The sequence below is a fragment of the Pseudorca crassidens genome, chromosome 1 (assembly GCF_039906515.1).
Source record: "Pseudorca crassidens isolate mPseCra1 chromosome 1, mPseCra1.hap1, whole genome shotgun sequence".
NCBI lineage: Eukaryota > Metazoa > Chordata > Mammalia > Artiodactyla > Delphinidae > Pseudorca > Pseudorca crassidens.
The window spans coordinates 43205791-43225932 of NC_090296.1; the positions used below are offsets into that span (position 1 = coordinate 43205791).

The window sequence follows — 20142 nt, forward strand, 5'->3', positions numbered from 1 at the left end:
CCGTGCACCTAGAGCCTGTGCTCTGCAACAAGAGAAGCCACCGCAATGAGAAGCCTGCACACCACAACAAAGAGTAGCTCCCGCTCACCACAACTAGAGAAAGTGTGCGTGCGGCAACGAAGACCCAACGCAGCCAAAAAATAAATAAATAAATAAAAAGTTAATTAAGAAGGTGCTAAATAGTGTACCCAGATACTTTGGAAAAAAGAGCTGTGATACCTTTTTCAAACCAGTGATTTTCAACAGAGGGTTGGGGTAGGAGAAGTGAAAGTCTAAATCACTTCTGGGGCTTTCTCAAACCAACAAGAGCTCCCTTCTATTCTGACAGGCTCACACTCCAATGGGGATGTATCCCCCAGAGGGAGTTGCTGCTACAATGGAACACTCTTCTAAATTCATAATAACTAAATGGGAATTTTATACACTCCATTTTTTTTCAATAAAAAATGGAGAATGTTTTCTCTAATATTCAGGTCCTTTGCTTAATAAAAACATTTTCTTGAAACTTTCAAAAGCAGCTTATTTTTGCTTTATTAAAAAATGAATTTTAACTAAAAAAAATAACAACTATTTCATTAGTCCAAACCAAGTAAATGTTAGTCATCTCTTTACAGCCAACAAAAAGCTAAATTATTAGTAAAATTGTCTAAATTAAAATAACATACAAAATCTGTTATTTTTTTTAAAGGAATGTCTCCAATAAGCCACTTCATAGGCTGAAGTAAAATTACTGCAATGCCAGATTTCCTTAAAGGACAAGAAAATAAATGGTTCCCTCCATTATCTTTCTTCATTTTCCCTAAGATGCCTACTTCAGTTCTTTGTATATAGTTGTTCAAGAAATATCCAGCTGACCAATGTTTCTGAAAACTTTATATGGAATGGATATAATACTCTATGATCTTTTATAGATCATTTTCTAGAAAAAATTGCTTTTTTTCTGTTCATTCTATACTGTGGTATGCAAGATAAAAAAATTTTTTGGCAAGTAAATAACAACCAGACACTCTTATTAGAGAGACAGCTGTAAGCTCGAGGCTAAAAGCACAGACTTAGAAGCTAAGCTACCTGAATGCAAATCACAGTGCCAACCACTGTGAGACCTGGGAGAAATACCACACTCCGTGAAGTATCACCACTTTGTGCTTCTATTTCCTCTTCTAGCTCATAGGTTTCTTATGATCATTAACCGGAATGATATATATAAATAACTTAGAGCAGTGCCTACAGAGGCACTCAATAAATGGTAGTTGTATTATTATTTAACCTATGATTATTTTCTAACTTTTTCCAATTGACAAAAAATTGATCTCATTAAGGCAATCTTTTCAAAATATATTTTGACAGGGAGACTTTTGGTTTAAGATCACATATTACAGCAGTAGAACTATAAGGGATCTCAGAGATGATCTTATCCTTACTAATAAGGAAATCGTGATTCAGGAAGTTTCACTGACAAAGAAATCAATGTCACAAATTAGTAGTAGGAACTAAAAACCCATAGTAAACAGTTCTTTCCCCACCACCCAACATTTTCACACTCTTCTACCAAGATGTATCTTCAGATATTGAGACCTGTAAGAATAATCAGAAATTATCTGTTCTACTTTTTAAAAATTGTCAAGGAAGGAAATATATAGTATGTTGAAGAGCATAGCCTTTGATTTCAGAATTGGACTTGGTTTGATTCCTAGCTCTATCATTTATTAGCTGTGTAACCTTGGGCAAAATATGTAACCTCTCTGAGTCTCAGGTTCCTCAAATATGAAATGAGACGACTATTACCTACCTAATTGGACTGATTAAGGATCTTAGCAGAGTGCATCACATAAAGGAAGTAAACATAATAGCAGCTATTACATATTGTCATTGCTGTTATTATAACCATAAACAAAACTCTCCTGTACCAAAACTGGGGGAGAATCTTTATCTCTACAATGATTTCTCCTAATAGTCAAAAAAAAAAAAAAGGCCAACATGTCAATATCAGAGTTGACTATTCTCATTTTTTCCTGTAGCTGCCTCATAACTGTCACTTGCTGGTGATAGGGTTTACTGGAAGTGTGAATACTGTGCTCTGCAGGTGAGGATTAAGGTAGCAAACACAACTTCCACCATGGCCAACGTGCTTTGAAAACTGCTTATCAAGTTTGTTGGTTCTTACACTTCCTCATCCCGCTGTTCAAAATTGAGCAAACATAATACTCACTGGTATTTAAGTGAAAGAATGAGAAGAGAAAATTTCTAAATATTTTATCTATAAATTTCTATTAACATTTCTGTGGAAATTCTGAGTGGATAATATTGACTAAAAATTGAGTCATAAATTACCTATGAATATAATTTAGCCTTTTACCTTTATCACAAAAGGCAAATGTGTTAACCTTTATTTAAATGTTTAAAAGTACCACAAAATAAAAACAAATGATCTTAGATTTGGAAATAGAATCCAAGGCTGGGAAAGCAGGGATACTACTGAAAAAGCTTTAAATGAGGGCACACCAACGGTACCGGGATTGTACCACTTGTACACTATGCTTCTTCCAAACACTCACCGTATTTCAGTACTTTAACTTATTTTAAATGGTCATTCAAAATCTTGTAGCTATATGGTGCCAATTTGAAAGTAACCATGTTGTATTTCAAAAAGTGGTATTTAAAAGGATAGGAATCTGGGCTTTATGTTCTACTCTTGTATTTAAAAAATTTTTATTTTTGGTTGAAAATTTATCTTCTGCTCTGTAATACTATCTTTAGTAAGAATCACTAGTATAGCAATACTTAAAGCTGTAAATCATTACATTATTGTTTTAAACAAATTCTTTATGTATTTAAGAAAACCATGTAGTACTACAGGACTGTTAACTGCAAAACAAGGATATAAAGATGAAGGCCTCCAAAACACGAATTTTTTTAACCCAAAAACAAGAGTTTTTAAATGAGTGACATCCAGAATTTGAAACAAATCTAATAAGGAGAAATCTAAAATTAGTAACATTCAGAATAGCTGGTGCTTTTATATTAATTTGAGTTCACTGAAGGAACAAAAAAGGGAATATTATTAAAGTAGTTAAATATATATAGAAGAAGTTAACACTTTTGAAACAAATAAGTTACTCATTGGCTGCATATCTAATAGGTATACAACTCTTGTCAATAATAGGATTTTCAGAAATAGTATCTTGGCAGCATAAAAGCTTATATTCAAATGCCAGGAAACTGATTAGTAATTCAGAAAATAGATGACCCACCTAACCTGAATGCAGACATGATTTACTTGAATAATGTACACTCTATTATTAAGGCTCATTAAAAACCATTTAAGTGCTTGAATGTATTGCTGTGTAGTGTAATGACAAAGAGAGTTCCTGCCTTTCAGGGGCAGGAATGTCTAGAGAGACATTCCAGCATTAAAATGTGGTTGAGAACGGAGAGACGATGTTTTAGTAGACAACTTTATCTACAGGGTGCTTCCTGTTGGTTGAACAGCCTATGACACAGCTACTAAAACAAATTCCCCTCAGATAATCCTTTATAAAAACATGCCATAATGGTTTGAAAACTAAAAGAATCTTAAAAATTACAATAGGTTTGCCTTGTGAAAGAAGCCATACATTCTGTACGATTTCATTTATTTAAAGTATAAAAACAAGAGAACTAATCTATGCTGCTAGAAGTGAGAATAGTGGTTATCCTTTCGGAGGTGGAAGCTGTGTCTGAAAGGGAAAGTGAGGGGCTTTGGGGGTGCTGGCAATATTGTTTCTTGAGCTACATATGGGCTTTACAAGTGTGCTCAGTTTTTGAAAATTCTTTCAGCTGTACACTTATGTGTACTTTTCTGTATGTATATTATACTTCCAGAAAAACTTGAGGTTGAAAAAAAAACCCAATAGGTTAGTTTCATCAATTAAAAGATGATTCCCTTAGGGGCTTCCCTGGTGGCGCAGTGGTTGGGAGTCCGCCTGCCGATGCAGGGGACACGGGCTCGTGCCCACATGCTGTGGAGCGGCTAGGCCCGTGAGCCATGGCCGCTGAGCCTGTGCGTCCGGAGCCTGTGCTCGTCAGTGGGAGAGGCCACAACAGTGAGAGGCCCGTGTATCACACACACACACACAAAAGATGATTCCCATATAGTTTTAAACTGCTTTTCCAATGAATGAAAATGCCAAATAACTAACAGTACTAGGTAGGCTTTTACATCAAGTTAACATCAGCAGCAGGCCACACTGCTGACTAAAGACAAATTCCTTCCTATTTCTTTTCTTAAAATCTTGAAAAACCTGTAAGCTGAAATTATTCAGAAGCAGAAGGTGAGTTTTTGCTTTTGTCGCTGTTGCTTTAGTTTGACTCTCACAAGTCTAGTTTGACTTACTACTTAGGATGCTTGATGTTCACAACAATCACCCACTCAATTTACTTGAAAGCACAAACCAATCTCAGTTTAACTAATCTTGAAGGCATTTCTAAAAGCATTTCTAAAATATTAATACATTCTGGGACTTCCCTGGTGGTGCAGTGGATAAGACTCTGCGCTCCCAATGCAGGGGGCCCGGGTTCAATCCCTGGTCAGGGAACTAGATCCCACATGTATGCCGCAGCTAAGAGTTCACATGCCACAACTAAGGAGCTGGCAAGCCACAACTAAGGAGCCTGCCTGCCGCAACTAAGACCCGGTGCAACCAAATAAATAAATATTTAAAAAAATATTAAAACATCCTGTAAAAGCCACTTAATTCCTTATTTTGGATACAAAAAAAATCCTTGTTGCTTCAGTTTATGTCTATAAAGCAATGATAGCATAACTACATTTAAACTCAACTATAACTCTTACTCAATAGTAATTCATATAACTTTAATTACGTGAGGCCACAGATTGTTATAGAACGTCACTATTATCACATTCTTATAAATGATATTTGATAACTAACAAAGCTGAAGGCAAAGTAGGTCCCTAATATAGTTATTTAACAGTTTGAATCTAAGAGCTTCTATAATTTACACACAGAAAATCCATTTTCCGAGATGGAAATTCTAATATGAAAACCTCTCTCAAGTTCTGGCCTGTGACTATGGCTAAAAATACAGTGTATTATTTGTGTAGTCTTTACAGTGGATTTTGCCATATCTAGTCATTCCTAACTAAATTTGGAAACAAAAATTAAATGTGACATAGTGACCAGTTCACGTCCCTCAAGGCCAGACCTGGTAACTTTTGAAAAAGAATGAAAGAATGAAAAATGAGCTTTCAAATACAGGAAGCCACTAGAAAATAAGAACAACACTATTCCATATCCTAAAATTAGAGCTTTAAAGACTTTCTGTTGACTAGTAAGTTTCGCGGTGAGGGGGCAGGCAGGCAAGGGGGAATTTCTGCTCAGTGTACACACGACACCAAGGGGAATAAGGGCCAGTCCAAGTTCTATGTTACCATTACTCTGGGTAATAGTTCCAAGCTGTGAGGCACAGCTGTATGGGCCCTGCCAGCAAGGCCATCGCAGCATGCTTTGATAGCATGGGGCCCTGAAGTGTCAGGATATAGAGAAGGCAGCAGTTGTTGGCTGTGAAAACAGTCTGATACAAACCAGATGGGAACTTACTAGATGGGCAACACAAAGGAAAACAATTGGCTCATTCAACAAAGTCAGGCCCCTGCCCCAGAGAATTCACAAAAGACAATAACAGTCACCCAGAGTTGATGCAAACAAGAAACGGCCATGTGGTTACAGTTTAAAGAATTGTTTTTCCTCAGACTAAACGAAGTTTTGCTTTCTAATTCTTGTATTCATTAACTGTAGTTTGGTGTACAGGGCTTTTTGCCAAAGAAAAACATTTCATTTATACAATATATATTTTTGTGACACCAAGAGAAATATATGGCGGCATAGAAATTTTATGCTGCTTCCTGTAAAGTGTTATGAACATAGGTTAAGCTATTTCAAGAAATTGGCAAATTTAGAAAATGATTTATCAGGCTGACACAGTAATTAGAAAATAGCCAACATAATATTTCCATGACTTCCTAAGTCTGATTTGTTTTAACGTAGGCAGAATAACACAAAGGCAGTAATCACAGACTTTCGGAACTACACTTCTACCTACGTGATTTTTTTCTGACTTTATTAGATGGGACAGTATTATTGCAATTATATTCACAGGAAAAAAGTGCCAGTGTTCTCCATAACCTTACTACCTGAGTCTCATCACACTAAAAAGTACCTGTCCATCTTAAGTTGACAATATAACAGAGATTAACAATTAGATTCTAAGATAACTTTTGGCAATAACATTTCACTTAAAGACTTTGTATGTATATATTCCACAACAGAGCTGTTTGTTCTGCTATTTTAAAAGATAGTAAATAGCATTCTAGCTTAAAATGATTCACAGGTAACTGCATCTTTTTCCATTGGAAATCCCAGCACAACCTGGGCCTCTGCATTTACTACTAATTTAAAAACACACCCAAGGGACTTCCCTGGTGGTCCGGCAGTTAAGACTCCGCACTTCCAATGCAGGGGGCCCGGGTTTGATCCCTGGTCAGGGAACTCGATCCTGCATGCCACAACTAAGAGTCCACATGCTGCAACTAAAACGCGGCACAGCCAAATAAATAAATATTTAGGGGGAAAAAACCACACGCACACCCCAAGAAAGCCTTATATTTGTAATCACTATTCTTAGGTGATGAATAAGGAGCCCATCAAAGAAACTCTGAAAATAAGAGCATTTTTCATGTACGTATTTGAACATATTTTATAATTAAGTAAACTGTTTTGTTTCGTACTTTCATAATAAACACATTGGTTTCTTAAAAGAGAAGACATGTATCTGTGGAACTGTGAAAATTACTGTGGTACTTGAGACACAACTCAGGTTTCCCAATTTGCATTTGCTGCACTATCCAGATTATTTTCATTGACTCTTCCCACCCTAAAAACTGAGGCTGAACACGTGAACACACCCTTCCTCAGTCTTCCTAATCTTAATAAATGGCACTATCATTTGCCCAGTAAGTTTCAGACCAGAAATCTAGGAGTAATTAATCCTTGACTCTGCTTTCAATTACATTCCACATCTAATCTGCTTTAATAAGTAATTTTTGAAATAACGTTATTCCTCAGCTTTATCAGGTATATGCCATCAGTACACAGCCTGAACCTGACCACTGTGACACCTCCACTAGGGCACAAGCCACCATCACCTCTCATGTGTAATACTGCAACGGTCTTCCAGTTGATCTCCCTGCTTCCATGACTGTCTCCCTATGGTCTGTTCTCCACCTAGAAGCCAGGGGGAACCTTTTAAAAACGTAAATTAGAGTTTGTCATTCCCCAGCTCAAATCCTCCATAGGCTTTTCATCACACTCAGAATGAAATCCAAATTCCTTCCCAGAGTCTGCAGGGCTCGACAGGACCTGCCTACATCTCCTATCTCATTTCCTACCACAGTTCCCTTGCACACTCCCCTCCAGCCACACTGGCCTTCTTGCTGTTCCTTGGGCACAACAAGTTCATTCCCACCTTAAAACCTTCATTCTTCCTACTTTTTCTAGATGAAATACTCTTCCCCAAATGTCTGCAAGTGTTCTCCTTCCCTTCATTCTATATGGAAATGCCATTCCTACAGAGAGGACTTCCCTAACCACATGATCTAAAGGAACAAACCACTTACTTTGCTTCCTTCACTATTCATCCCTGCTTTATGTTTTTTTAAATTGATACTAGTAGAAATATTAATACAAATTGACATAGACATTATTTTTAAAATAAATAAAGCAATACCTTTTAAAAATGTTTTGCTTTTTATTTGGAAAGAATTTCATACTTAAGAGAAAAATTACAAGAATAGTATAAAGAACACCTTTTTTCACTTACCCAGATTCACAATTGTTAACTTCTTCCCCATGTTTTAGATTGGTGTGATATTTCCCTGTAACTACATTCAGGTTATGTACTCAGATATCCCATCCGGAGGCACACAGTATTCATCTGTTCCTCTATGGCGATACTAATTTTGATCATCGATTCTGGGTACTGTCCTATGTTTTCCCTTTATACTAAATGAACCAATCTATGAGGAGATACTTTAAGACCATGCAAATATCCTGCTCTTTATTAAAATTTCCCTCTACATTTAGCATTCATTGATGACCTTTGCCCCATCTAATCTTTACTAGGATGGTTACAAAATGCTGACTTTCCAACATTAGTAGTCACTCCACATTTGCCCGTTGACACCTGGCATTCTTCTGTAAACCTTTTATGTTTTTTCACAACACTTAACATCATCTGAAATTGCTGTAAATTAATTTACTTTTTTCTATGATGTACACAAGTATGTAAGCTCTGTGAAAGCAAGGATTTCAACTAGTATGTTCACCACAGTATCCCCAAGGTTTGGAACAGCACCCAGCACATAGCAACTACTCAAGAATGAATAGAAAAAGGAAGAAAACTGTTAACAAGGCCCTTGCACTAGATGGGAGAATAAGACTACCTAATACATTTGATCCAATAAACATTTACTGGGAACCTACCATTTAGGGTGCTGTGCTAGAGAGCAGGTGGTGCAGAGATGAATGAAACAAGGCCATTGTCTCTAAGAAATTTACTTTCTAGAGAAGGAGAGGCTATAAGAAAATAATCCTACAAGGTATGATGCAAGGGCTAAAAGTGAAGTATATACCAAATACTACGGGCCCTTCAGGGACACAAAGTGGACCAAGAATGTTTGTTTCTAGGATGGAAAGGTGGTGAAAGTGGGCAAGGGAGGGTACAGTTCCAAGTGAAGACATTGAGAAAGGCATGGCGGAGGGGAGCTTAGGAGATACTGGTAAGTGTAGTAGGATGAGAGTTGAGAAGAAATAGAATTATGAAATGTGAATGGCCACAACTGACCTGAAGAATCATCAAGTCCAGCCCTCATTCTGTAGATAAGAATGAATGATCCTGCTTATTCCAACCTCATTCCCCTGCACCCCTGCTCTTTCCCCTTCTCCCCCTTCCCTTTCTCCTCTACTATCTCATGTAACCCCACCTTTTCCCTTCTTCCTATTCCCTCCCTTCCTTTCTCTGCACTCTTTCCTTCTCTCAGGATTATATCTTTCTCCCTCTCCCTTTGTCAAGAGTAGAAATGAGATGGGATCAAGGCTGCAGGTGGAAGAGTTATCTTTAAGGAGGTTTTAAAAAGCACGGCTCTTTCTTCAACCCAAAAGGGGAAAAAAATGCAAGGATTAATGTAAAGCCATAAGAAGTTGAAGCTAGAGTAGTTATAAATGAAAGAGTAGAACTTTTGAAACACATTTGAAAGAGTAGAATTTAGAAAAACAAAAGCATATATTAAAAGAGAATTGAGGGCTTCCCTGGTGGCACAGTGGTTGAGAGTCCGCCTGACGATGCAGGGGACACAGGTTCATGCCCCAGTCCAGGAAGATCCCACATGCCGCGGAGCGGCTGGGCCCGTGAGCCATGGCCGCTGAGCCTGCGCGTCCGGAGGCTGTGCTCCGCAACGGGAGAGGCCACAACAGTGAGAGGCCCGCGTACGGCAAAAAAAAAAAAAAAAAGCCATCTTAGAGAACTTAGTTCCAGCTAATTAGTACCCTACTACTTCTGAATGACATCATATAAGTCCAGGTCTTCATCTCTTCTATTCCTTAAAGGAGATCACTCTATGTACAAAAGGGAAATAAGAGAGTCAATAACTTGAATTCTCCCTAGACCAGCAATGAGAACTGTTGAAAGACAATCCCCTTGGAATTTCTTCTTCTTAAAGACATCATAAACACTGTTCAAAATCAATAAAACTTGCCTAGAAGACTTCATAGTCCTAAGCTTAAATTTTAATTTGTCTCTCCCATCTCTAAACAGTGTCTATGATTCTCATTTGTACTTCACTTCTAAATCACTACAGGTTTGCTTTGGTAGAACGTGTCTTCAAAAGCTGCCATTAGGGCTTCCCTGGTGGCGCAGTGGTTGAGAGTCCACCTGCCGATGCAGGGGATGCGGGTTCGTGCCCCGGTCCGGGAAGATCCCACGTGCCGCGGAGCGGCTGGGCCCGTGAGCCATGGCCACTGAGCCTGCGCGTCCGGAGCCTGTGCTCCGCAACGGGAGAGGCCACAACAGTGAGAGGCCCGCGTACAGCAAAAAAAAAAAAAAAAAAAAAAAAGCTGCCATTAGGCCTGAATTACATGTTTACATATGAATTACATGGTTAAAAATATGCCTTTTACTTCACCAATGTTATTTGTTTTTTGTAGCAAAAGATGATCTTGGGAGATTTTTCCCACTTAAAAAAATGTTTTAATGATTCTGTAATAAAGCTAGTAGTATTAAGCCTACCCAGATGATGTTAGAACTTTGTTTGGAGTGGGGATAGGGAAAAGGCTGAGCCCAAAGGCAAAAATTGAGGGCATTTTATATAAATAAAATCTTATTCTATATAACATCAATAATAATAGTGATAATACTGGTAAAAAGCAAAATTATTATGGATAAGAAACTTTAAATAAAGTATTAATCTAATAAAATAAAATATGTAAGTACAATAAAACGGTGAAAAATGTTTTTCAAGAACACATGAGGAAGGTTCCTAGGAATGACAATGAAATTATATCGCCTTTTGCCATTAGAGTTACAGGGTTTTTTCCCTAAGAAATTTAATCATTTTAATACCTTTATGTGTACCCAATACTGCCCCTAATTTTAATCCTTACTTTTAATCAGGATGCAACAGCTCATAAATGATTACTGAGCTCTTGAGTTATCAGTTTCTCTCTTGGATTAAAAAATGAGAGAACTGCTGACAGAACGCAATTCACCAAAACAGTCACTTGCCAGTAGATAGGATTATAGATTGGAAATCATCCTGGTTAATAAGCTTCACTATATTTAATTGTCCAACATGCAAATCAATTTAAAAATTTTGTAAAAGAATTCTAGGTGTTGTTCGTTTGTTTGTTTTTGTTTTGTTTTTTTAACATCTTTATTGGAGTATAATTGCTTTACATTGTTGTTAGTTTCTGCTGTATAACAAAGTGAATCAGCTATACATATACTTATATCACCATATCCCCTCTCTCTTGCGTCTCCCTCCCACCCTCCCTATCCCACTCCTCTAGGTGGTCACAAAGCACCAAGCTGATCTCCCTGTGCTATGCGGCTGCCTCCCACTAGCTATCTATTTTACATTTGGTAGTGTATATATGTCAATGTCACTCTCTCACTTTGTGCCAGCTTACCCTTCCCCCTCCCCATGTCCTTAAGTCCTCAAGGTTTAATAAATATAAATTATCTTAAATATATTCACTGAAGAGTAAAAAAATTTGTTGAAAGTCACTTTATCTCCCTAACACTATATGGAACATGTACCATCTCTAGCATTTTCTCACCAACGTCCTTAAAGCTCAGAACCAATATAGATTCAACGACTATCTGTTAAAGAAGAGCTGATTACAACATGGTATTCAAAAAAGGAGAGGTGTCCTGGAGACAGTCACGCTAATAATAGCTAATATTTTCACAGCTCTTACTATGTGTCAAGTCCTATTCTAAGTGCACTACTACCTGTCTTCCACTAGGATATCAACCTTCTGGAAGAGATACCATATTACAGATGAAAAAAGCACAGAAAGGTTAAGTATCTTGCCCAAGGTCACCAGCTAGTGAATAGCTAGCAGAGTTAGGATTTGAACCCAGGCAATCTGACTCCAGAGTACAAGCTGTATGCTGTAGTGCTTCAAATTCTACAGTAGAACAGACATCAGCATGAACATCTGGAGTCATTAAGCAATGTTTCACAAAGGGTGGTCCTTCTTCTTCTGCATCAGAATGAGCAGGGGTGCTAGTTTAACATTCAGATTCCCAGGCCCCACCTCAGGCAACCGATCAGAGTCTCACAGTAAAGCCAGGGATCTGCATTTTAAATTAGAAATGCAAGAGATTCTTAAGTCAAAGTTTGAGAGACAATGTATTAGAGACTAACAAACAATCCAGGAGTAGTGCATCCTACAAGTATAAAAATATTACTTCTCTGTTCTAATTCATTCTGAATTGAAATAATCCAGCTTCCCTTTTATTTAGGGTAGAGCTGGGTTAGTAGAATAATCCATTGTTATTGTGGTTGAAATAGTCTATCTAATTTGTATTTTATTTATATAAAACTAAAATCACAAAAAATTTAAATGATTATTCTGTTGATTGGAAGAAAAGCATCTGTAATACACTAACTTGTCAATGTCGTTAGTTTTACTTGGAGGAGGGCAGTGTAGTATGATAGAAATACTACTACACTAGGAGTAAGAAGATCAGATGCTACCACTAATCAGAATTATGACCTTTGGTTCTTGGGAGCAGGGGCATCATCCCCAGTTCAACAGAACCAAAAGTCATCATTCTGATTAGTGGTAGCATCTGATCTTCTTACTCCTAGTTCAGTATTTCATTGATATTAAAATATAAAGATATTATCAAATCTACACTTACCTCTGTGATTATTTTGGAAGGTTAAATTTTGCTCAGTGGCTGTTGAATAAAAAGGCTACTAAGTTTAATGAAGAGTTTAAATCAGGTTTTACATCAATTTGGTTTCTAAAAAAAATAGCATAAAAACTTTAAAGTCAGGTTTCAGGAAATCTGGCTAAGAACAATGAAAGGGTTGCAGAGGTTTCTGGAATACTGGTGAGGCTTCAGAACAATCCTGGTATATGTATTTGGTGAGACAGGTTTAATATCAAAGACTTGAGAAAAATCTACATGCTCCATACACAGTGTATAAATAATTCTACAACAATAAGAAAATTAAATAATTTCCACAATTAAAATACTCTTACATAGAAAAAGAAATCACTTTAGCACCAACAAGCAAAAATGTTATGGAAATCCTTGAATAATTTTCAGTGTCTTTTCAAATAGATTTTCCCTATCAATCCTCTTTGCATTTTGCTTATTTTTAGGGAATAGCCTTAGTTAAGCACATTTACCTCCTAGATTTTATATATATATATATATGTGTGTGTGTGTGTGTATATTTCTATTTTTTAAATCAAAGGTGTAAATCCTTTCTTGTAGGAACAAACAGTTGAAATAATAATCTATGATAAAAATTCATTAATGTGCCAGAAAAGTGTCTTTTCTCATATGGTTTACGCTCCCACCTCCATCCATTCAGAAAATATAAGAAATGTATATACATAAAGACAATCAGCAAGTTGACCTAACACACTTGCTGCCATGTGTTTATTTTTTCAGCACTATAAGAAAAAAGTGACAATTTGACAGTATGATTACCTAAAGATGTTTACCTTTTTGAATTTCATAGTATTCTAACAAATTATTTCTGAGACTCAGTGTTTTAAAGAAATTACTCTTCTCAAACTACCCCCTTTATTCTTCTTCTTCTTTTTTTTTTTTTTTTGTGGTACGCAGGCCTCTCACTGTTGTGGCCTCTCCCGCCGCGGAGCACAGGCTCCGGACGCGCAGGCTCAGCGGCCATGGCTCACGGGCCCAGCTGCTCCGCGGCATATGGGATCCTCCCAGACCGGGGCACGAACCTGCGTCCCCTGCACCGGCAGGCGGACTCTCAACCACTGCGCCACCAGGGAAGCCCCCCTTTCTTCTTCATATCCCTTGAGAGCAGATGTTTTGTCTTATCCATCTCTCTAGCTCCAAAGCACCTTCTACAGTCCTTTACACAAAAAGGATGCTAAAAACACTGACCTAAAAATAAATGTACAATGGAACATTATTGAGCCATAAACAGGAATGAAGTAATGACATCTGCTACATGAATGAACCCTGAAAACATGTTAAGTTGACGAAGCTAGACACAAAAACCACATACTGTATGATTCCATTTACATAAAATGTACTGAATAGGTAAATCCACAGACATAGAAAGTAGACTAGCAGTTGACAGGAACTGGGGGGAGGAGAGAATAGAGAATGAATACTAATGAATATGCGATTTCTTTTTAGGGCAAAGAAAATTTTCTGGAATTTCCATAACTTTTTAAAAATATTAAAAATCACTGAACTGTACACTATAAAAGGGAAAATTTTACGATATCGCAATTAAAAAAAAAGAATGAGTGAATGAATGCTCACACTATTTCTCTTTCATTTAGAGTTAAAAAATACTGCCCACTGACTAACATGTAACCCGATTTAACTTTCTCTACCCTTTAGCATATGCTTGGTTGCCCCTTCCCCTTGCTTAACTAATATGTCCTCAAAGAACGAACAATTTTTATACTACAAAAGAAATGACAAAATCTTTTAGAAAAGTAAAACTGACTTTACATTATTCCACCGTGGCTGTCTGTACCATGTCTACATTCAAAAGTTTCAACTGAAAAATGATTATAAGGAACTATTCTCATTTTTCACCTTTTCTTCTTCCTTGTACCTTTTACTAAATAACAGCATTAAACATTGTTTGGTGTCAAAAGCAAATGATGGAATGAATTATCAAATTCAATTCAATGAACACATTGACTGTATTTAAGCACTGTATTTAAGCACAGTGCTATGTTGGGAAACAAGGTCTATTAAATAAATAGGAAAACCTATCTTAATAAATAAACCACAAAACTATCCCATATATCACTTTCTCTGAAACTTTAAATAATCAGTCTGGAGAATACAGCGATGGTAAAGGCAGCTCTTGCCACAAACTGTTAAGTCACACAAATATTTATTAAGTGCTTACTCAATAAAATGGTATAAAACAAGGAAAAGAGCATCAGCTTTGCCCTCAAGTAGATATGGGCTTGAATTCCACACCTTCATTTGCTAAACTGTGTCCGTTGGGAAAATTAGTTAACCTTCATGAATCTTACCCTTTCTCGTATAAATGCCACACTACCTGCGTGGCATGGTATTATGAGGAATAAATGAGATAGCATAAGGTGCCTAGCAAGGCTTCAGTAAATGGAAACTATTGTTAAGATTATGATTATGTTCCGGGCACCAAAGATCTGGAGGGTGGGGTTAAGGATGAATAAGCCATTTTCAATTGAAGGTTCAATAAGGACTCAGGAAAATGCAGCTGAATGTTGAAGAATAAGAAGTTTCAATTCAATTTGGTAATATTTTGTAGAGGAATTTTCTGTCTATGTTCATGAGAGATATTAGTTTATAATCTTCTTTTCCTGTAATGTCTTTGCCTGGTTTTGGTATCAGGGTTATGCTGGAAAGAATTCAGTCCTTCTGGCAGTGGCGGCCACTCTCCTCTTCCAGGCCTGCACCAGTGAAGAAGAATCTCTCCAGTCTCCTAATCTTTCTGTTTCTAGAGGTCTGTGGAGAAGGGACTGCAAGTGAGAGTGAACCACTTTTGTATCAGTAGCTACCAATGGCTCTATGCTTGGCCTTTAGCAATTCATTAAAGAAAAGTCTAGTCAAATACATCTTATCTGTTTGTATGGTGCCTGGTATCTCTTCCTGTAACTGTGCTCTGGCACAGTGACAGGGTTCTTGTGTCTCATATCTCGGGAGGAGTCTGTCTTTCCGTGGACTTCAGGCTACTTAGTTGCTGTACATCATAAGCCCTCTGATGGGTTCAAGAAATGTTATGATTTTAGAGTTTATCTGACATTTTATTACAGTTAGGAGAAGAGACACTCTCCACTTTCCTCCTCCTAGGTGGAAACAGAACGCCCACATTCAGCAACATTTTAAAGTGAATTTCTATTTTATTAATCAATAATAGCATGGATTTGTGAAAGACACATTTATTCAGATTACACCTTTGGATTCATGGACTTTGGGCAGATTTATTACTCTGTGCCCCATCCCTTCCCTATCAGAGATCTACACACATGGCTTTTATATCACTGTCATACTTTATGAGAAAAAAAATCAATTTAAAAAACTTTTAACTGTGATTTTAAAATTACTAAAATCAATTGTAATTTTGAGCTATTATAATTTAGTTATATTTCAAATACAAAGGCAAAAATTTTCATTTGCACATACAGTTAGAAATGGCTTCTAAATATATATAAGCTTTGAATTTCCTAATTCTCACATATCTAAAGTCACAATCACTGTATGTTAAGGTATAAAAGGTGCTACGATGGCTAGGAATTAAACTCAGGACATAATGTCAAAAAAAACCTATTGTGATTTCCCACAAAAATGTAACCTGCTTTTGATAAATTAGTGCAATTACATTAGTAATTACTTTTAGCACTTTGATACATATTTTCTGAGCAACATATTTCATCTACAAATAAGAAAACTGAAGAATGCTGTGGTTTTCAAACAACTTTGACAACTAATCTGTCCTAGCATTTAACCATACAACATATGTTCTAATTTTCCCCCATTGATTATAGTATAGCCTATTTGACTTTCTAATTATTCTTTATTATGCGGTTCTTAAAATTTTAAGAGAAAAACTAAAGAAGAAAAATATTTTTAAAAGTGAACTATTTTAATACATCACTTTATAGAATTTAATTGTTCCTGGGTTCATAACAAATAAATGGATTGAAAACTAGTCTCTCATTTGTACTGAAGAAAGTTAACTGCACAGTGAAAGGGAAAAAAATTTTAATGACTTACTAAATTACTTAAAAAGTTGCTTTCACTATAAAACTGTTAGACACATTAATCAGGACTTAGAATCAGATAAGTGGTATCATGTGCTCAAAAATATACCCAATGAATTAAATACCAAAAGAAACAGATATTATCTTTCAGAATTCAATTCAATTTCTCTCTTTTGTATTAAAATCTGAAAGTAATAATCAAGCGGAGAGGAAGGAGACAAGTACTTTAAAGATCTCCCAGAAGCATAGTGCTAGAACCTATGTCCTACCATATCTTCAGTCAATTTTTAATGGATGATCACTAAACTACTGCTACTGCTAGTAAACGGCTTGATTTCTTTATATACATATATTAAACTACTATGCATTTCAAAGTGAAATACATAATACTTCTTCCTGAAACAGCCATAATTTGGGCTTCAAGTATTCTTAGAAGCATTTATCTTCCAGAAAAGATGTGGTTTTGATTCCCTTGTGATAAGGTGAATTTCCTTCATTATCTTCAAACCCTTTGTATATGATAGGATTGAATTCCTTCAAGGTCACTCTAAGTTGTGAAAGCCCTAGAGGATTATTTTGGCACTCTGACTCTCTTATTCTTTGAAACATTTGGCAGTGTATCAGAGCTTCATCAGAGAAAAAAATTAAATCCACAAAATTTATAGGGGAAAAAGTCATAACTGACTATATTTGCCAAGGGAATTGTATTCATTCAAAAAATATTTAGTATGGAGATATGTATCAATTATAGACTGAAACACTTGGCTCCTATTTAAAATGTTTTATCTATAGCCCACTGGGTACTTATTTATCTTGGTTAAAACTGACATAGGCCTGCGGCTCTCCTAACTTCTGTATTGCATGTAAAATTAAATGAAAATAATTTTTACACATATTAAATCCAACTGTTCTAGATTCTTTCTAAATAAAACTTCCTCCTACTAGCTAACACATTGGTTTCTTTTATTTTTCTTATGATTTTTACTGACATTAAATGTTAACTGCACACTATTATTTAATGACGTTGTAAGTCAACAAAAATTTAAATATTGCCATCTTGTGGTCAGACATTCATATATGTGAAACTGAAAACAATGCCACTTTCCTAAAGAGAGGTATTAACCCTTAAAATCTTACCAAAGATATTTTCCTATCAGGTGAGAAAAATGATCATACAACATTCTCCAAGGAGACAAAATTCATTTATAATTTTAAGAAATTATAATTTTAAAAAAAACTAAATTAAATATACAGTCATTGATCATGAATAGTAACAGAATTCAGTAGAAGGACATCAAGTCAGTCCTGATATTATCTTAGAAATATTCATTTGCTTATATCTATATACTGTCATGATTAATTTTTAAACACAATGAGGAAAGTGTTACAGGTAATTTTCCATAGGATTTTAAGATATAACACTAACACTACTGTACCACTGTTAGGTTTTAAAAAGTGGTCAGGAGGGGAAAGTTCTGAAAAGCTGGAGCAAGAAAGGAACAGAAAACAAGCAGAAAAGTAAAAACCTAAACCTCATATAACATAATCTTAAGCACTTCCTCATTTAGGTCCTCCCCAAACTGCCAAACAGTTACATTTGTAATTATATTGGCATTCAATATATGAGATAAAAAAACACAATTACAAAAGTGAAGAAAAACATTCCACTGCTCAAAATACTCCTAATACTTCTACCTGGACTGTAGACAGAAAGTTTTTAAACAGAAGACATCTTAATTTCTACTGCCAAATTTCAGAATTTAGGTTATATAAAATTTAAATGACAAAGAAGCAAGAAGGCAAACTAAGCACAAGGCCAACAGCTTTGCAGAAACACAAAGACAACATCAAATGCCAGGATGCTGACTGCAGAATCATTTAGCCACACAATTTTGGTAATCAAGCAGTACAGAAAAGTTCATTCATATGATAGCATCTAACATGAGTTCTTTGTTTTCTAACTTGTACCTGTTGATCAAATTGCCACACAACATAAATAGCCTTTACAAAGCTCCTTAACAACCATAACCATTGCCTTTATATTATAATTTAAAACAGACAACTATGATACAGATACAGACTTATACACAGATAAAAAGACACTGACATTCAATTGTACAAGAACCAAAAGGTAAGATTAAAATAAAAATACTACCTAAGAGTTTTTAAAATCCATTAGAAAGTGTTTATTGGTAAAGAGAACTAACAAATATACTCAAATACAATACCAGATTCTTTATCCCAAAGGGCTAAATCAAAGAAAACAAAAAAAAACCCTAGAGAATAAGAATAAAACTTATATAAAAGAATTCTCATTATATATGTGTTCAATTCACAACATATATCAAACTCTTATATTATTACAAGGAAACAAATCTTACCTTGTTGCTGTGAAAGTGAAATATCACATTTATTTCTTACACGTATTAAACGACTTTGAACTGGCTTGTGTTCAACTTGCTTAACATCTTGGTCTTGTTTTTGTTGGTACTGAAGAATTTAAGACATGAAGTCATAATATTATTTTTTAAGTTACTTTAAAAAGATCTGAGCAATTAAATTATTTAGGTGTTTATTATATAAAATTTGGATATCATGCATGCTTTCTAACTACCAAATGGGTGATGGAGTACATATTACTAAAGAAAAGATATTGCAAATAAAATCTTTCAAAAGATTTGGGTAATATACACAGATTTCAGATATTCAAATCATTTCTATTTTTCCTAGAGAATTCAGAGCTACTTATAAACCAACTATTCTAGATACATACATGATGGATTTAGACAGGATAAAAACTTAATTTGACTGTAAGCACTTCCATATAACCATTTTTGCATAAAATGAAAATCTGCATAATGTACTGCAATTTTCAAAGAGCTTTTATATATAATAACATCACTGAATTCTCACAAGTGTTGAGTAGGTATTGTTACCCTCCTTTGCCATTCAAGAAAAGTACACTCTACCATAAGCCCCATCATCTCTCTTCCTTACTACCACCTAACGAAATTTGAAATTTACAGTAGTCACAAATTCCTTCACAATCACACATTACAAATTGTGATGACTTTAGCCATTTTCTTTCTCCCCTTTCCTGTTTTATGAGCCTAATTAGGAATGAGTCTCTGAAAACAACTGTCAGATATAATCTGACAGGAACCTAAAAAGGTATCTCTGAACTCTTAACAACAGATACAAGCAGAGGAGAATGTGAAACACCTGTCCACATGGACTCAAATGTAACCACTCCAGTTCTGGCAGGTACTTATTTATCTACAGAGAAAAATGAGTAGCTTTAGTCTGCAATAATAACAACTAGCCTCACCTCTGGTCTTCTAAGTTTAGAGCCATTAGTCATATAGATTTCTTCCCTGAAGGAAATATTATTTTGGTGTGTATTTCTAAGATGGGTACTATGACTCTTTTGTGCTGCTTCAATTTAGAACCTTCCTACTGGCTCCCTTCCTTAACCACAGGGATTAAGAGCTGAGTATTGTGGAGCTAAACTGCTCGTGTTCAAATTTGGCTAAGTCATTATGTAGCTTTGACCTTGGGTTAAGTTACTTAACCCCCCAATACCTCTATTTTCTCA

At 35.8% G+C, this 20142-nt stretch overlaps 1 protein-coding gene across 8 annotated transcripts in view; it reads right to left on the bottom strand.

The window, feature by feature from the left end:
* KIAA0586 (KIAA0586 ortholog) overlaps window positions 1-20142 on the bottom strand; it is a 106331-nt gene that overhangs the window by 10102 nt on the left and 76087 nt on the right. For all 8 annotated transcript variants that reach the window (XM_067734609.1, XM_067734611.1, XM_067734610.1 and 5 more), the window contains one exon: window positions 18929-19037. In XM_067734609.1, the coding sequence (XP_067590710.1) occupies window positions 18929-19037 (109 nt within the window). The remainder of the gene's footprint in view (window positions 1-18928; window positions 19038-20142) is intronic.